Below are 18,729 nucleotides of genomic sequence, written 5' to 3'. Positions count from 1 at the left end.
CACATGTGGCAATTTCCTGAATGGATGTCCTCTTCTAGGAGAAAAAACACATGTTCCCCCGGTGTGAAAGTGTGAGCATACGTAAAAGACTCACAGGCTTAACTATATCCTCTAGGGATAAATGGAGTTCACTGTTAGGACTGATGGAGTTCTCCAAAGATCTTCACGGGAGGTTTTTAAGCAGAGGTTGGATGGCCATCTGTCATGAATGCTTTAGCTGAAATTCCTGCATTGCAGGGAGTTGAATTTGATGGCACTTGGGATCCCTTCCAAGTCTGCAATTCTATGGTTGTATGATTATTGCCAAGGCTTTCTGGACATGCACGAGGTTCCTACATGAACATCTGCACTGTTAGGTCAAGAGTTCAGAACCTGTGGCCTTCCAGATATTGGAGTTCCCCTCATTCCTGACAATTGGTCATGCTGGCTGGGCTGATGGGATTTTTAGAGTCCCAACAGCATCTGGAAGGCCAGAGATTCTTCATTCATGGTGTGGGCAAACATCTCATACACCACTAGTGTGAGAGACACCCATCTTTGTGTTTCACCAGGTAGACAGGTGTGTCTCTGTCACATGTGATGGTGCACAAGCCGTTTCCCTGTACAGAACAGTAAACCTGCAAGTTCAGTGACCTTTTGTAGGTTCTGATGTCAATCTGTTGACCCTGAAGGTCCCCTGTCCACTCTAATGGGGATTCCCATTTGTCATTAAGAGTTGTATTTGGTAAAGTGGGTTTTTGCCAGTCCCCAACTCAGAGCCTTCACACAGAGTGAGTTACAGTGTGAACATAAGCTTCATCTGAATTTGTTGTAATATGAGGCATCAGAGTTCAAACTGACGCAACGGAAAGGAGATATACTCTGTCTCTGAAGCAAAGGTAGTTCCAGCAGAATTGCAGTGGGACGGCACATGGAAGAGCTGGCTGTTTCTGTGAAGTGCAAGCGAGGACTCAGATGCATTTCAATGGTGATAACCTTTCGTCTGCTTGGATGACATGAGATCTTTTAGCACCTTTTCTAATGAAGCACCCTGAGATGATTTTCAATTTAGGTTAAAGACACACAAACTTGCTGAGTTTCCATACGCTGAGAAAACAGCTGACCTTGTAACATTCTGCAGGGACCTTTTTTTTACTGAGGATGTAGAGCTTGTCCCATTGAAGGTGTGATTCATACATTACTTTTTAAATGGAAGCCAGTGAGCTTCATTCCACATCAGAAGTTGGTAGCTCCTCACTTGTTTTTAATTTAACCCTTGCCACAGCTTTATCGAAAAAGAGGCCTGTTTTCAGTAAATCACAGTGTCTGAGAAAGGCATTTAAGAACCACCTGCACCCATATAACTTGCCCAGGCTTTAAGAGTGGATTCCAAGGCCTTTCTTCTGGGTCTGCCACTGCCAATGAATAGATTTAGAATGCTGGACACACAATAGAGGGTATTTCCAGTGGTTATTTATTTATTTCCAGTATTTTAACACCCACGGGCCGCTGTGTGTCATGGCAATCTCTTCCATGAAAGTTGTGTTTGGCTCCTGCCTTTCTATCTGGTGATCCCAAAGACTTTTCTTTCCCAGTTGGCTTTCAGATGGGATGAGCTGAGGTTGCTGGTATCATGGGCTGGGAATGCAGGCGCTGGCTTTGGAATTCTTAGAAGGTTTTATTCTTCCCCGCTCCTCTGATTTATATTTAACGAGCTAAATTATGTGCTTCCTTTCAACTATTTCTGTGCCACTTTTCAGGGGCACAGATCTTCCCAAAGGAGCTGGCAATGAAAGAATCGCAACAAAACAATAAAAACAACAGTAATTAATAATTACTTATGACTAAGCTGCTTTGGGAGGATCTGTTATCTGAATGAATGATGAATAAGTGAATGAACGAATGTAAGTCACTTGAGTATAACTTGCGGACAGTGTACTGTAACAGAGGAAACAACAATACTGAAATTGGGGGGAAAGAAAAATGTGGGAAGAACATAAGCAGAGCCCTTGTGAATCAGGCCAGTGGCCCATCTAGTCCAATATCCTGTTCTCATAGTGGCCAACCAGATGCCCATGGGAAGCCCCAACCAAGACCTGAGACCAAGAGCACTTTCCCTCCTTGGGGTTCCCAGCAGCTGGCATTTAAAAGCACACTAAATCCAACAGTGTAGGTGGCTCATAGCCACTTTGTGTAGTTGCCATTGATAGCCTTATCCTCCACGAACTTCTCTTTGAGAATTACAGAGTTGGAAGGGGCCCCAAGGATCATCTAGTCCCACCTCCTGCAATGCAAGAATACACAGTTGTCTCATACAGGGATCAAACCTGCAGCCTTGGCATTATCAGCACCACACTCTAACCAACTGAGCTATCCAACTACAGTGGTACCTCGGGTTACAGACGCTTCAGGTTACAGACTCTGCTAACCCAGAAATAGTACCTCGGGTTAAGAACTTTGCTTCAGGATGAGAACAGAAATTGTGGTCCGGCAGCGCGGCAGCAGCAGGAGGCCTCATTAGCTAAAGTGGTGCTTCAGGTTAAGAACAGTTTCAGGTTAAGAACAGACCTCCAGAACAAATTAAGTTCTTAACCCGAGGTACCACTGTAAAGTCATCCAAGTTGGTGTTCATCACTGCTTATTGCGGGAGCGTGTTCCGGAGCTGAACCAAGCGCTTTGTGAAGAAGCACTTTCTGAAAGTCCAAACACGCAACGCCAAGTGGATCACTTTTATCTACCAGTGTTGGACCTTGCTGAGCTATGGGGCACAGGAGGAGGGGAATGGGATGGCAAAGGAAAGGTGGTCTAGCATAGGAGCAGTAGAGCTTTTGTTCTTGTTTAGTCATTTAGTCGTGTCCAACTCTTTGTGACCCCATGGACCAGAGCACACCAGGCACTCCTGTCTTCCACTGCCTCCCGCAGTTTGGTCAAACTCATGCTGGTAGCTTCGCGAACACTGTCCAACCATCTCGTCCTCTGTCGTTCCCTTCTCCTTGTGCCCTCCATCTTTCCCAACATCAGGGTCTTTTCCAGGGAGTCTTCTCTTCTCATGAGGTGGCCAAAGTATTGGAGCCTCAGCTTCAGGGTCTGTCCTTCCAGTGAGCACTCAGCTACACTTAGTCATAGAGGGAGCTTGATCTGAAAACCTTTACAGAGGCTTAAGCAGTGCAATAGGCCTATCGCTGCTCATATGCTTCCTGGCTGATCTAGTTGGTTTCCCCCAGCGTTCCTTGCCAGAGCTTCGTGTTGGTGCGCAGGCTGTTTCCTTGCTTGTTATCCCTCCAGTCCCACCTTCAGGTTCTGTTACAATCTCAAGTCCCATCAGAATTGAAAGAGTAGAAGATTTACCTGTTGCTCTGCTACAGCATACCCCTCAAGCTCCTGTAGAAGAAACACAGAGTTGATATTCTAGTGTAAAGGCATTTGTAGTAGCTGCATGCCACCACATTTCTTTCTCATTAGTTTTGCTCTGATTGTGTCAACATGCAATTTTGTAATGTACTATAAGATGAAAATTGCTATAAAATTGGCTTTTCTGTTGTATTTACGAGACAAAAATAAAATGGCAGCAACCTCTCGATGTGTTGCTTCACACACACTGTTCTCCTAAGAGAAGAGGACCCATGCGGCTCGGTTTTCTGGCGGCTGTCATGCTGCAAAGGTGTGCTAGTAAACTGAGCCATGGATACTTTTTCCTCCTTCTGTTCCGCTGAAATATATTCCACCCGGAAACGTCTGCCATTTTGGCCAGCAATTTTTTAAACCTAGTTTGCCCTGCAAGTTGCATCTAAAATGCAGGAAATTTTTAAAACTCTGTAGGGCTCAGCGTGTGATTGCGGATACAAAAAGACAGTCTGCAAACAGTTTTTGTCTCTTGCATCTTTGGAATTCGTTGCACATTAGGTTCTATATTTAAAACTCTGTCTCTCGTTCGTATGCCACAAGTGGAAAATATGAAGACTTTGCGTGTTTCCATCCTACTGTTTTGGTGAAGGGTTCCAGAGCCCGTTTCAGAATGGAACCCTTGATCCCCACTTTACCTGACCTAAAGCTAATATAGCCCCACAATTCATCATCCTATTAAGTGACAATTTCAATTAACCAGCTGAGAAGCGAAAAGCCATTTCTCTGGCAGTACATTAGAACCTGTACAGTAATGTAGTTTCTAATTGACAGTCCATTAAAGCAACCACGATCATTTCTAGCTAATGTTTGCATAGTTCTGGAGTTTCTCTTTAAAATAAAGAATTTCATCAGACAACGAAAGCCCATTTGCTCATCGCAGCACACCACTCTGCATATGTGGTGTGTGTGTGTGCGCGTGCGCGTACATTCTTTTACACAACTTCAAGCGAAAGCTGTGTCATTTGAAAGCCACGCTAAACTGAATCTAAGTTGATAAACGGCTGCTTGATAGTCTGCAGTCAGATTAAAGCCTCTCAACGTGTCGCGACTCAGCTGTTCCCTCAAATGGCAGATTTAAAAAGAAAGAAAGAAAAAGCTGAACAACTACACTATGAATATTGCCTTTGTGTCAGAAATGTGCCTTCATGCTTTAAAATGATAAAAAATTGCAATCGATCCTTACAACTGTTGTGTTCATCTTTATTGATCAGGCACAAGAAAGATAAATCGCTGCCCAAATAAGATTATAGTAAATGTTAGCATCAGAGGGGACTGTTGGTTGATAGAGGACTATTCATCATCTCAAATGGTGACCTGTCCGTATGTGCATTGTCGTCCGTCTGCTTGTCTAATCACATCCCTATTGATTTTATCTGTATCTGAGGAACCTGGATGTGACTGTCATTGGGCGAGCGAGATTGCTAAATGCAATGGGGGTCAGCAGTGTGAAGAGGATTTCATTTTCATTTTCTTAGCAGCCAACAATGATTTATTAAAAAATAAACTACCCCCAAAATCACATGCTTGGAACTTGGGTCCACAGACAAATGAATTATTAGGTCTGGATCACAGGAGCAAGCTCCGAGTTGAGAGACCACCATGTTCTGTCTAATATTTGTGTGCCCTTTTGACTGTGGTATCTGTTACACAATTTATTATAATTTGCGTAAAAAGTGTGAGGCTCAAAACACAATCTTGCCCTTCTTCTCAGCTTAATGATTTTTCCAATGATTTTTGTAGATCCCCAGCGAATTCAGAGCTGCCTGGTAAAGCATAAGACACAGGCTCAGATGATTAAATATCTGTCCTTTTACCTTTCCAGATGGAGTAGTTTCTTTCACTCATCAGCATAGTAAAGGAGTAAAGGATCCTTGTTTCCTGTTTCCTGTCCTAACGTGGCACAAGTAGAAAGAAAATGTCTTGTGATGTTTTCTTCTTCTGACTTCGCATAACCATGGTTTGGATCTGATAGTCAGGAGCGTGTCTGAGGTTAAAAGCTTCTACCTGCTGATTAAAAAACTCTTGGGGATTTTCAGCTTAAGAAAGTTGGTGCCCGAGGGACAGATCACCCATTTTGCAAGCCATAGAGATGTCTCCAAAAATGATGTCCCCCATAAGTAAGCTCTTCCCAAGCCAAATGTCTGATAGTATTTACCACATGGACATTGTGAGTTTCTTTACCCACGTGGGGATACTTGCAACGTGATAATGTTTACTGCTAGATTATTACTGTAGCTGGTGGGAAGACCATGTAACCATCTCTGAAGCATATAGGACAGAATTAAACTGGAAGTTCCCATCATTGGTCTAGGTTTAGCCAAGAACTTGCTGGATGAGTTTGAGCAAACTGCTCTCTTTTGTCTTCAGCCCCCAGTCCATAATAGGATCATAGTAATACTGGTCTCCTTTACAGGTTTGTTATCAGGTTTGCTTAATGGAAGTGATGCATTACTACATAAAAGGGGTCTCTAACAGCAAGGATTATGTTTGCTATGGCTTGGTCCAAGAGGACATTCTTGGTTGACCATGAAGATTGTGGCAGGGCACAGAGAAGAATTGCATATGCAGATCCCAATCAAAAAATTAGCTAGTCTCATTTAAAGAGTGCTGAGAGCAGGGTCCTAGCATGGTGTCCCGTTTATATGTGTGAAGTGTAGTCTATATAAATACGAAATGCATAAGGCATCAATGGTGTAAAACAGAGGCACCATTTTAATCACCATGTTGGGACAGGCCAGCTATTGCAACTTGCCTTCTGAACCTTTAATCATCTCGTACATGGCCCCTGCATCAAGGCAGTATGAAGCGGCTGTTGATGGGTCAGGTTCTGCATCCACTTTCTATGCCCGGCATTATGGATAACAATCCAGCTGTTGTTTGCATTAAACTAGCAACCAGGTTCTAGGCCTCATTACAGTTAGCATCACGGTTTTTAATCTGCCTTGAAGTTTTGCCCTCAACCACCAGCTAGAGTTCCACATCTGGGTTGGAAAGATGGGTTTGGGATCTTTTTGTTACAGGGGGTGGCAGATTCTTGAGCAGTGAGGCGGTTGTAGATCCTTCATCGGACCACTTTCCCCACTAAAAATTGCCTCCCCCAGCCTCACTTTGCAGACGGCATTTCAAGACATGTGTAGAGATAGAATGTGCGTTTCTGCCACTCAGTAATTCTGATTTTGCAAAGCATGTCCCCTTGCAGAGGCACAAGCAGTTGGGAGGTTCTGCAAAAGCCCTCCCCCCCCCTTCCCAGATTTATATATATGTGGGTGCCATTTCAAGGTCCAATTATGCAAAGAGATTATTTTAACTATAAAACTAAAGCAAGGGTCCACTCTCTCTCTCTCTCCTCATGGTTCTATCAGTTTATCAGAAACGGCAAGCTCTAGCAATGGGCAGTAGAGAAAGCAGTAGAAGCTGCTGTGAGCATTTGATCTTGCCATTGGCCGAACTGTTACGATGTCACAAAGCTCAGAGCAAGGCTGGGAAGCAGAAGACAAAAATGGAAGACAAGGAGACATGAGCTGTGAATGCCATGGATGTTAAGGGTAGAGGGGAGCCCAGTGACAGAGGGTGTAAGAAGCAGAAAATAGATGGAAGTGGGGAGCCTAGGAAACAAGAAGCAGAGGGAAAAGGGGGCCAAGGAAAACAGGTAGGAAGGAGCAGAAGGACTGGATCAAAGCAGGTCTGAAGAAGCTGGATGTTGGAATGATTAGGAATAAATTGGTTATCTAATTTCCAATCAATAGGCTGAATTCAACTAGTGCAATGAGCCCTCCTAGCACAACAGGGCTTTCTCACCTCTCCTTCTGCCCCTCCCTGTGCCTCCCCCCAGATTAGGAGAACACCCCCCCCCCAACAGCACACAGGGGCAGGAGAGGGAAGATTGTTCCATCTGGCAAGCAGAAATTCTTGCACTGATGGAACAGTCATAATAAGGTGACAACTGAATTCCACCCAGTAAGTTTTTTGCCACTTAGAATAACCACAGTGGCAAATTTAACGAGGTTCTCTTAGTAATTGTTGGATTTTGAGTGAGAGCAGCTGTGGATGTCTCGTTAGGGCCTCATGAATTACTAACCCCCCCCCCCGAAAAAAATGCTTTTCTCATTTGGCATGCACTTTTTTGATTGCTTACCCTTATTTCTCTCACTCTCTCTGTATTTCTAGAGCTCACAGTTCTATAAAGTCACCACGGAGCAGTACCAAAAAGCTGTCGAGGAAGTAGATGCCAGATTCAAGTAAGTCCTCTCTTTTTTTTCTTATTACCCTTGTACTGTTTTTGAAGGAAGACCATGAATCTGATTTCTCTCCCCCCCCCCCCCCGGCCTTTGCTGGGAAAGTGAAAATGAAAATGAAATGAGTTGCGGGTATTTGCATTGCAGGAAAAGCCTTGTGACCAGGGCTCCAAATCAGCTGAACTGTGTCCTGGTCGCAGCATAGGAATTCAAAGCAGACACATGTCCTAACTTTTGCATGATGCATATTGGAAAGAATGGGACGAACTCTTCAAAGAAGGATGCGTCCTCCTGGATCAGGCCCACTAAGATGCAGGGGATGACTGCAGGCACTGTTATTACTTTTAAAGCATGCACTTGCCATCATAGGAATCGCAAAGATTACATTAGGTTGCAGACCAATGGACGGGGGCTCTTCTTTAATTTTATTAATCATATAGTGTTTTCTGTTTTTTAAAGCGCCTTAGATTATATTGCTACCTCTGTGATTAGATTTCAGCCATTTTGGTAAAATCTCTCTCTTCCCCCGCCCCCAATGGCTTGAAAGGTATTTAAATCAGTAATTTAACTTTGCCCTTGTGTTGAAGGTTGGGTTGAATTCCCTTTATTTCTCCGGAGGGCTTAATGAAGATCCAGTAATTGCGGGACCAAAGTGACTGTGACCTTTTGCCCTGGTCTTTCCTTCTTCTGCTGCTAATTCTTGCAGGAAGGCATCATCCATCATATTTCATGGCTTTCATTTCAGAAATGTTAACCCCCCCTCCCATTTTCCTGCTGTTTTCTGATGAATGCTGTCAGTAGAAGACAGAGACCAGTACTCTGTTGTTATCTGGAAGTCTGTTGTTGCTGAAAGGCTCTCAGCCCCCATGACAACATACCATTACAGCTACTTAATAACTTGATAAAGATCATAAAGGAGCCTTATGGCAACTCATGGCTTTAGTCAGCCTTCCCATAGGAAAACATCCAAAGGACGAGATATTTTCTGCCTTTACAGTATATCCCGGCTGGGGAAGGCAGGAGTTACACTCCAAAACATCTGAAGGGTGCCAGTTGCATGCAGTTTTTTCAACGCACTGTGAATATTGGTAGCTCTGTATCAGAGCTTTCCAAACTGAGTGTCACGACACGTTAGTGTGTTAGCTGCAGTGTGTAGGTGTGTCGTGCAAATGCTCCCTTCGCTGCTTCCGGGGCTGGAAAGGAGTTAGTTTAATCTCCAGTTTGCTAGTAAAAAAAACCCCCTGAATTTCTGTGTCATGAAATGATGCATGTCGAAAAAGTGTGTCACCAACATGAAAAGTTAGGAAAGCTCTGCTCTGTATTAATAATGGTGGTGATCTGGCATGTTTCCACATCCTAAAGTGCCGACCGGATTCCTGTTTCTGGTAAACCCACAGAAAGCAGCATTTAAAAAACATTTAAACATTAAAAACATATTTAAAAAATAAACTTTAGCACATAATAACAGACTACACAATTTAACAAAAGGCAGTTTAAAATATAGTGGTACCTCGGATTAAGAACAGCCCTGTTTACGAACTATTCGGTTTACGAACTCCGCAAAACCAGAAGTAGTGTCCTGGTTTGCAAACTTTACCTCGGTCTAAGAACGGAAGCCGAACGGTGGAAGGGCACCGGCAGTGGAAGGCCTCATTAGGGAAAGTGCGCCTCGGTTTAAGAACGGGCTTCCGGAATGGATTAAGTTCGTAAACCGAGGTACCACTGTAGTAGTTGAATTCAAATGCATGAACCATCCTATAGCAAACTAAGATGGAAAACATTAAAAGCATACTGAAATAAGAAGGTCTTCAGCAAACACTCTAAAATTGAGTCATTGCACAGTCCTGTCAATATGGAAGCATATGGAACCTTTCAAGGAGTCTCCTCTATGGTTTTCCCTTTGGACTGCAAAATAAGTCACTAGATGATTTCTTCAGGCCCAGAAACTCTCAGACTCAATTTACAGCGATTTCTGAGGAGTCTTCCCTTCTCTTCCCACACCCCATTCAATAGTTGCATGGTATAATGGTCTTGAAAAGCAACCAGTGTGGTAAAATCACAACTTTCCATACACAGTGGAACCTTGGTTCTTGAACAGCTTAGTTGACGAACAAAGCAGTTCCCAAGCGCCAAAAACTTGGAAGTAAGTATTCCGGTTTTTGAACATTTTCGGATCTGACTTGAGTGCAAGAAGATCCTGCGGCCAATTGGAAGCTGCTCCTTGGTTTTCGAATGGTTTTGGGAGTCAGACTCCCGGAACAGATTAAGTTTGAGAACCAAGGTTCCACTGTACTAAAAAACTTTCTTACAGTACAGATGTATAGGAGAAAAGTCACCTTATGGTGACTCAAGACTAAGTCTAATGAAAATCAATAAAAAGAATTGGGGGGCGGGGGACAAGAGTAAGCCTTCTATACTTTTCATTCTCAAAGTTGCCACATGCATGAGTTTGAGTCCTCAGACATTCAAAAGGGTCATGACAGCACATGATAAGAAGTAGTCCCAGGGCTTATTTATAACAATGAATTACTTAAAGGTAAAGGGAAAGGACCCCTGACAGTTAAGTCCAGTCACAGACAACTCTGGGGTTGCAGCGCTCATCTCGCTTTACAGGCCGGCATTTGTCGGCAGACAGTTTTCCCGGGTCATGTAGCCAGCATGACTAAGCCGCTTCTGGCGCAACAGAATACCAAAACCAAAGCAGCACACGGAAACGCTGTTTACCTTCCTGCCGGAACGGTACCTATTTATCTACTTGCACTTTGACGTGCTTTCGAGCTGCTAGGTTGGCAGGAGCTGGGACTGAGCAACGGGAGCTCACCCCATCACCGGGGTTCGAACCGCCAACCTTCTGATCAGCAAGCCCAAGAGGCTCAGTGTTTTAGACCACAGCGCCACCTGTGTCCCTATGAATTACTTAAACAGGCTTATTTCCCCCCCCCCACTATTTAAGAAGTTCATGGGGGTCTGGTCACCCCAAATTTCTAGCCATGACAACTATAGGCTGGGCACGGGCGCTTTGATCTTATCCCGCAAGACCATTCTTCACTTTCTCTTTTAGTTTAAGGTTTTCCTTACTTAAGAGCTTGAAACGACTAGAAGTTAAGACAGCCCGGGAAGAACAATGGATTGCATTATTTTCCCGAGCTAAACGTTCCCAGTGCAAAATGTTTTATGTATAACCTGACACAAAGCACTTCTGGCAAACTTATGGAAATAGGCATGCCTTTTCATACAAATAATATCGACAAATAATACCTGCAAGCTTTAGACATGCAATTAAGGTACAGCACTCAGGAGTTACCTGTTTGCCTTTATAGAGAAAAAAGATAGAAAACACAGAGGTGTATTTCATTGGGAGGGTGGGTATCAGTCCTTCCCATTCTGTGAAGAGGAAGCTCACATTTTTCTAGTAGTTGTTCAGCCACAGGACCTTTTCTCTCCTTTCCTGCTTGCATGATTTCAACTTCCAGGGCAGAAGTGACAATAGGAAGGAAGTGGGTGAGATGTCTCTTAAGCAGAGATACCAGCATATTCTCTGGAACCTGAAAATATTAAAGCTTGCTTTAAATGTATACATAGCTCAAGTTATTGAGTACAAGCTTATTATTCACTAGAACAGTGCTTCCCAAACCTGGGTCTCTAGCTGTTTTTGGACTGCAGTTCCCATCATCCCTGACCACTGGTCCTGCCTAGGGATGATGGGAGTTGTAGTCCAAAAACAGCTGCAGGCCCAAGTTTGGGAAACAGTGGGCTAGATTCACACTTGTTGTCTCTGTGGGCACAGAAGCAATTGACATGTAGTGTTTGATACGGCCATAATTCACTGTTTTGGGTTAATTTATGAGTAAAACTTATAACCGGTATAATAAAACATGATATTTAAAACATTACTGGGCATCTTATTTTACTGTTATTCAAGGCCCAATATTGCATATGATTTTCTTACAGCCCATTAACATCTTTTTATTTCCCTTTTTCGGCCCGTAGAAATATTAGGAGGGGTGGGGGGAGATGTCTTCCTGTCTGCCTTGATACATAAATGCATATTAAAAAAATAGTCACAGTGTTATTTTCATGCTCCCAAGAGTTTAATTTAAACAGATGTTCTTTTAACTGTCTTCTGGAGTATAGCTTGATAAGTAAATTATGAAAGATTCAGTAGAAAACTAAACATCGATGCTCTTCTGATGCCTCGTGTTCAGTTTAATTGAACGTGAGGATTGAGGACAGATTTTTCCAGCTAAAAGTGCTTTAAAGAGCTTGTTTAATTGTCTGTAAAAGGAGAATTAAATAAGGTTGAACTGCTAAATTTATAATTCTGTTAAATGCATAAACCAATGTGCTGCGTGTCAGTGTGACTTCAAGTTGGGAGTGTGAGATTAATAGAGCTAATTGTGGTATTGTTGCAAAGCAGCTCCACTTCAGAATGGCAAACATGCCTAGAATTTTCAGCAAGTTTTCCACTGAAATATTCACTCCCTGCTTCGTTTTGGAAGCGCAAATGTCACATACTGGGCCTGATTTGGATAGTAGTTGTGCTGCAGAAGGTAGGCTGCCAGTATTAATTCCTATTGGAACAGAGAGGCTAAATGTAGTAGTAATAATAATAATAATAATAATAATAATAATAATAATAATAATAATAATAATAATATTTATACTACCCTGCCCATCTGGCTGGGTTTCCGCAGCCACTCTGAGCAGTTCACAACAGAATGCTAAAAACACAACAAAACATCAAACGTTAAAAATTTCCCTAAACAGGGCTGCCTTCAGGTGTCTTCTAAAAGTCAGGTAGTTGTTTATTTCCTTGACATCTGATGGGAGGGCGTTCCACAGGGCGGGCGCCACTACCGAGAAGGCCCTCTGCCTGGTAATCAAGAATGGACACAGGGCTTGTGCTGTAGTGTATGGGGTGTTAGGGGGGTGGGACCGCTGATGGGGAACATCTTGTAGCTTGTCTGTGGTAGCTTGTCCACCTTTGGTCCCCACCCTGCTCTCAGCTCTCACCTCTGACTCCTTGAAGCTGTCAGCATGAGACAGTGGGCACAGCTCAGGAAATGGCCTCCAGGTGTAATAAGAACCCATACGATATGTATGACTACCACTGCGGTTTACCTCCCGTTAAGACATAACATTTGTATTGATCAGGTTCCAACTGGTCAGGTTGAGCTAGTTCCTGCACTGCTCAGATGAATGCCATCCCTTACGATGACTGTAGTCAATTAAAAGGTATTTTTCATAATCAGTGGTGATCAGTACAGGCATGCAGGCACAAAATGCAAGAAGAGCCCTGCTGGGTCAGATGGAAGGCCTATCTTGTCCCACAGTGGCCAACGAGATGCATTTGGGGGAAGCCTATGAGCAGCCCATGAAGGCGATGTTGCTGCCCACCAGCTGATGTTCACAGGCAAGGTTCCTCTCATTCTGCTGGTTGCGTATGGCCATCGTGACTAGTAGCCATCGATTGTTGTTTAGTCGTTTAGTCGTGTCCAACTCTTCGTGACCCCCTGGACCAGAGCACGCCAGGCACTCCTGTCTTCCACTGCCTCCCGCAGTTTGGTCAAACTCATGCTGGTAGCATCGGGAACACTGTCCACCATCTCGTCCTCTGTCGTCCCCTTCTCCTTGTGCCCTCCATCTTTCCCAACATCAGGGTCTTTTCCAGGGAGTCTTCTCTTCTCATGAGGTGGCCAAAGTATTGGAGCTTCAGGATCTGTCCTTCTAGGGAGCACTCAGGGCTGATTTCCTTCAGAATGGAGAGGTTTGATCTTCTTGCAGTCCATGGGACTCTCAAGAGTCTCCTCCAGCACCAGAATTCAAAAGCATCCATTCTTCGGCGATCAGCCTTCTTTATGGTCCAGCTCTTACTTCCATACATAACTACTGGGAAAACCATAGCTTTAACTATACGGACCTTTGTCGGCAAGGTGATGTCTCTGCTTTTTAGCAATCGATAACCTGGAAATTTCCCCAGAATGGATGGTTCTTAATTCAGGGTATGATAGGCTTTCTTTTAATTTATTTTTATACTTTCTGCAAAGTTTTCAGCTCTACCTTCTTTGAAGGCAGCCTTTGTGATTATTTTCTGTCTTGACACAAAAGTACTTCCAATAGTGAAACGAACAAGCAACTCATCTCTTCCCTTGAGCTTCCCTTCCCTTCCTGTTTTACTTTTAGTCCTTTTGAATTACATGAGATGTGGTTTGAGTAGTCTTAATGGCTAATTTGCCAAGTTTAAGAGGAATGGAGGGCACACTGCATAACCTATCTAGAATTTATTGGAAAGCTGGCAGGCTCACTGTACATTGTCTGCGGTACTTACCTTGATGCCTGCTTATTGCCTGTTCCAGTGCTACATTAATTTGCTTTAATATTCCAAAACATACCTGATGATTTTAAAAAAAAAATCTTTGTGGGGCTCAAATTGCATTGATCAAATCCTAAATTGTCAAATGGTTTATCTCCCTTTAAGACACTAATTCACATTGATCGAATTCTAAATGATCAGGTTGAGCCAGTTCCTGCAGTACACAAATGATATTAAAACAACATTACCAGGCCCTGCTGCTTTTTCCTAATGCAGGCGTTATGTTATTCACAGTTGCATTATAACCAGAATGATTATGTTACAAAGATGTCTTGTTCATAATGAAAAGTTTACATAAGGAAGAAGAAGGTGGGGGAGAGGAAAGTGCAGTATTACAGGAAAAGCTTGGCTTTGGGCTTTTACTGAGTAATTGCATTTTGCATTTCTCTTGGATTCCTTTCTTACACTTCACTTTCGAGGGCTGAAGGCAGGAAACTTGGCATCTATGGGGATGGCATCTTATTTTCCCATGACCATCAGGGCCAAGTAACATTCTGATCATTCAGTTAGGAGTTCAGAATGGGGAATAGCCAAGCCTCTGCCCTGCAAGAGAATATATGTAAAGGGTAAAGGGACCCCTGACCATTAAGTCCAGCCGTGGCTGACTCTGGGGTTGCGGTGCTCATCTCGCTTTATTGGCCGAGGGAGCTGGCATACAGCTTCCGGGTCATGTGGCCAGCATGACTAAGCCGCTTCTGGCGAACCAGAGCAGCGCACAGAAACACCTTTTACCTTCCCGCTGGAGCGGTACCTATTTATCTACTTGCACTTTGACGTGCTTTCGAACTGCTAGGTTGGCAGGAGCTGGGACTGAGCAACAGGAGCTCACCCCGTCGCGGGGATTCAAACCACCAACCTTCTGATCGGCAAGTCCTAGGCTCTGTGGTTTAACCCACAGCGCCACCTGCGTCCCTTAGATATTTGTAGAGTTATCTTAACTGCAAGAGAAGAGTTGTCCCGCTTTGTCTGGTTGACTTTTTGGCAGGCAGTTTAAGCCTGATTTGATATTCCAGGTCTCTGGTGGACCCACTTGATTGTCTTTTCATTGACTGCACAACGTCTTGGAGTCTGAGATACTTCTTTCCCCACACACCTCGATGTGCAGTGAGATCAGGAATGGACCTCAAGCTCTTGCAGTTATTTCCCCAAGACATAGAATTGTGGTGGCCAACTGTGGTGGCGACCTTGCCACAATATAAGATGCTTTGTAGTACAGTCACACCTCATGTTACGGATGCTTCAGGTTACGTGTTTTCGGGTTGCGGACCGCAGGAAACCCGGAAATACCGGAACAGGTTACTTCCAGGTTTCGCCGCTTGTGCATGTGCAGGTGCAGACGTGGCGCTTCAGGATGCGAATGCTGTGGGTTGCGGACGTACCTCCGTCACGGATTACGTCCGCAATCCGAGGTTCCACTGTATATTCATCCTGCTTTGCCTTAATATGGTTTAGCTTCTGGCCTGCTGGCCAGTTGACCCATGCAGATGTGGGTCATGTCTGCATGTTACAAGTGGCCCTTCGGGTCATTGTTTTTGTTCTTATTTTAAAAATTTGTACCCTGCCCTTGATCAAATTGCCTTCAAGGCAGTTTGCAACACATTACAACAATGCAAAGTACTCCCCGGAGACTTTGGCTGGCATCAGAGTCCAGAGTAATGTTTCCATTGCTTCTGCAGTAGAGTGTGTTTTTTTCTGCTAGGGAGGTGGGAACAAGCCCTCCTTTCTCTGGCCAGTGGCTGAGGCTAGGCTGCTCTCCAGGTTGCAAACTCCCAGTTTGTCTGGCTGGTAGCAGAGCTTAGAGTATCTTTCTCCTCATTTCTGGAGGTGTCCCACTAACACAACATTTGCGGCACCCACACCACAGATTTGGCCATGTGTATGAATTACATACATAGAAAGTAAAAAATTGTATTGGGAGACCAACAATGGTCTAGGATCGCTGTTCTTCAACAAGTGGATCAGAGCAGAGATGTTGCCACCATTTTCTCTTTTGTTGTTTTGTTTTCTTTGCGATAAGTTGCCAGAGAAGTCAGAAGTGGTATAGTTCAGACATAGTTTCACCACCTCACCTTGCTCTTTGAGACAACTAAGCCAGACAGATAAGATAGCATGCCAAAAATAAATGAAACGAATTAAAGCAGATCAGTTGTTGAAAGCTAACCCAGCAATTGTTACATCTGATTCCTGTATCTGGAAAGTTAAGACCATTGATTTATTTTACCCACGTCTTCTCTCACATCAGCCTCAGTGCCTCATTTATGATCTGGGAAGAATTCATGTTTGTTTAGCCTGGTGATTGTGAGGATAAAGGAAACCAGGTCTTGAGAGCACTTTGCATTTTCAAAACATGGTACAAATAGGAAGGAAGAATAGTGCACTTGGAAGAAGGGTGAACCCTAGGAACAGCAAACCATACCCTGTAGTGAATTAAGCCATTCTTTAGGCACTTGCCTGGAACTACTCAGAAAGCTAATAGCCCCGCTGAGATGAAGGCATGACTTTGATGTGGTTCTTGTGTTAAGGTACAAGGTGTATTAGAATGGTGCTAATGGAAAACGTGATCAAAACCAGAAAAATAAAAGTGGAAGTTGCTCTTATTTTAAATCTTCTTATTTGTGCCTTTCTACAAACTGAAGGCAGCTTACAACAACCTTATTACCAACTAGTTTAAAACTTCCGCAAACATATTCCTGGCCTTAGGCAGTTCAGAGAGAAGATCAGGGTTAGTGGAATTCCTAAAGAAGGCAGCCTTGCATACCTGTAATCATGGGTCTAGCACTATCTGCTGCTATTACAGACTTGATGCTTTGCTTTGTGGGGATAGTCTCTTCAGTTGGTTCCCAGATCATTGTCTTAAATATTGTCGTTTCCTTTGCAGGTTGAGGAGGAGTTGCCTAGATTTTACAGAAGCTCTGCTTCAAGTCTTAAACCTTTGAACAGTGATCGCTTTATAACTGACAGCTTTAGTTTTCCCTACAGCAACACAGACGTTTTCCTTTCTTCCTTTGATCAATACAATCCATTAGGAATGTAGAGTATCCAACACTGCTATATGAAATATTAATTAAGCACATTTTAGCTAGATAAATGTGTACTCTGCATCCAGTGAAAGCAGGAGGTAATGAAGGAGTGCATGTATTTCCATTTTACCAAATCACAGTTCTATAAATACATGTTCATCCGTTTGCATGATAATGATGTGCACTCTTTCCATGTGCCATGTTGTTGTGCCCCAGCATCTGCAAGAGGCCTTCTGGATCATACCAAGGGGTGCATCTAAATCAGGGTTTCCCAAACTTGGGTCTCTAGCTGTTTGGGTGCTACAGTTCCCATCATTCCTGACCACTGGTCCTCCTAGCTAGGGATGAAGAAGAAGAAGAAGAAGAGTTTGGACTTGATATCCCGCCTTTCACTCCCTTCCTAGCTAGGGATGAAGGTCCTCCTAGCTAGGGATGAAGAAGAAGAAGAAGAAGAGTTTGGACTTGATATCCCGCCATTCACTCCCCTTCAGGAGTCTCAAAGCGGCTAACAATCTCCTTTCCCTTCCTCCCCCACAACAAACACTCTGTGAGGTGAGTGGGGCTGAGAGACTTCAGAGAAGTGTGACTGGCCCAAGGTCACCCAGCAGCTGCATGTGGAGGAGCGGAGACACGAACCCGGTTCCCCAGATTACGAGACTACCGCTCTTAACCACTACACCACACTGGCTGGATGAAGAGAGTTGTAGTCCAAAAATGGTTGGAGACGCAAGTTTGGGAAACCCTGATCTAAATGAACACCTTGTTTCCAAAAGTGACCAGTTCACTGGGTCCAGGAAGCCAGCCAGCAGCCCTTTATCTTTGGTTTGCACCCAAGAGCTGACATTCAAAGGCATGCTGAAGATGGAGAGTCCATATGGCTCTCATGGCCAGTCGAAGAAGAAGAAGAGTTTGGATTTGATATCCTGCTTTATCACTACCCGTCGGAGTCTCAAAGCAGCTAACAATCTCCTTTCCCTTCCTCCCCCACAACAAACTGTGCAGTGAGCGGGGCTGAGAGACTTCAGAGACTAGCCCAAGGTCACCCAGTAGCTGCATGTGGAGGAGCAGAGACGTGAACCCGGTTCACCAGATTACGAGTCTACCACTCTTAACCACTACACCACTCTGGCTCTTGTACTTATTGGTTGACATTCTCCATGAATTTGTCCAAACTCCTTTTAATGGCATTGCAGCCAATGACCATTACCACATCTTGTGATGGTGAATTCCATAAATCTACGTAAGTGCTGTGGGGAAAAGTATTTGCTTTTCGTCCGCTGTGACTCTCCTGCCCATCAACTTCACGGGTATATTCTAGCATAACGAGAAAGGGAGTAAAATCCTCTTCCTTGCCACTTTCTGCAAATCATGCGTACTTTTATATAGACTTCTGAAATAAAAGTTTCATCAGGCAATTTGTGAGCATGTCCTTTGTGACAATTTGTGAGCATGTGTTAGATTGTGGAGCCTGGTTAGAGCACACTTTCTTATCCCAGTAAAACTACTTTAAAGGGATCATAATAGCTATAGCAGCGCAATTCCCTTGTGCCTGAGGGTACCTTTATTCCAGGTGGGAGTCTATACCAACATAGTTATACAGGAACAAAGAGGGAGAGCAGCTGTATATGCAGACAAGCTGACAAGCCCTAAGATATGTGTTCATTAGGAAGGTCAAGGCTGCTGTCAGCAGCCAATTAAGGATTCCTCTTTTTTATAA

The 18,729-nt window shown here is 43.9% G+C and overlaps 1 protein-coding gene across 1 annotated transcript in view; it reads left to right on the top strand.

Moving 5' to 3' along the window:
* Positions 1–18,729, top strand: part of CHCHD3 (coiled-coil-helix-coiled-coil-helix domain containing 3) — a 205,796-nt gene that overhangs the window by 153,042 nt on the left and 34,025 nt on the right. Inside the window, exon 6 of the mRNA XM_083573179.1 lies at positions 7,552–7,622. Within this exon, the coding sequence (XP_083429305.1) occupies positions 7,552–7,622 (71 nt within the window). The remainder of the gene's footprint in view (positions 1–7,551; positions 7,623–18,729) is intronic.

Source organism: Podarcis filfolensis (assembly GCF_964270895.1).
Source record: "Podarcis filfolensis genome assembly, chromosome: 10".
Classification (NCBI taxonomy): Eukaryota; Metazoa; Chordata; class Lepidosauria; order Squamata; family Lacertidae; genus Podarcis; species Podarcis filfolensis.
The sequence above is the reverse complement of the archived record's forward strand: the minus strand, read 5'-3'. Positions and strand labels throughout refer to the sequence as shown.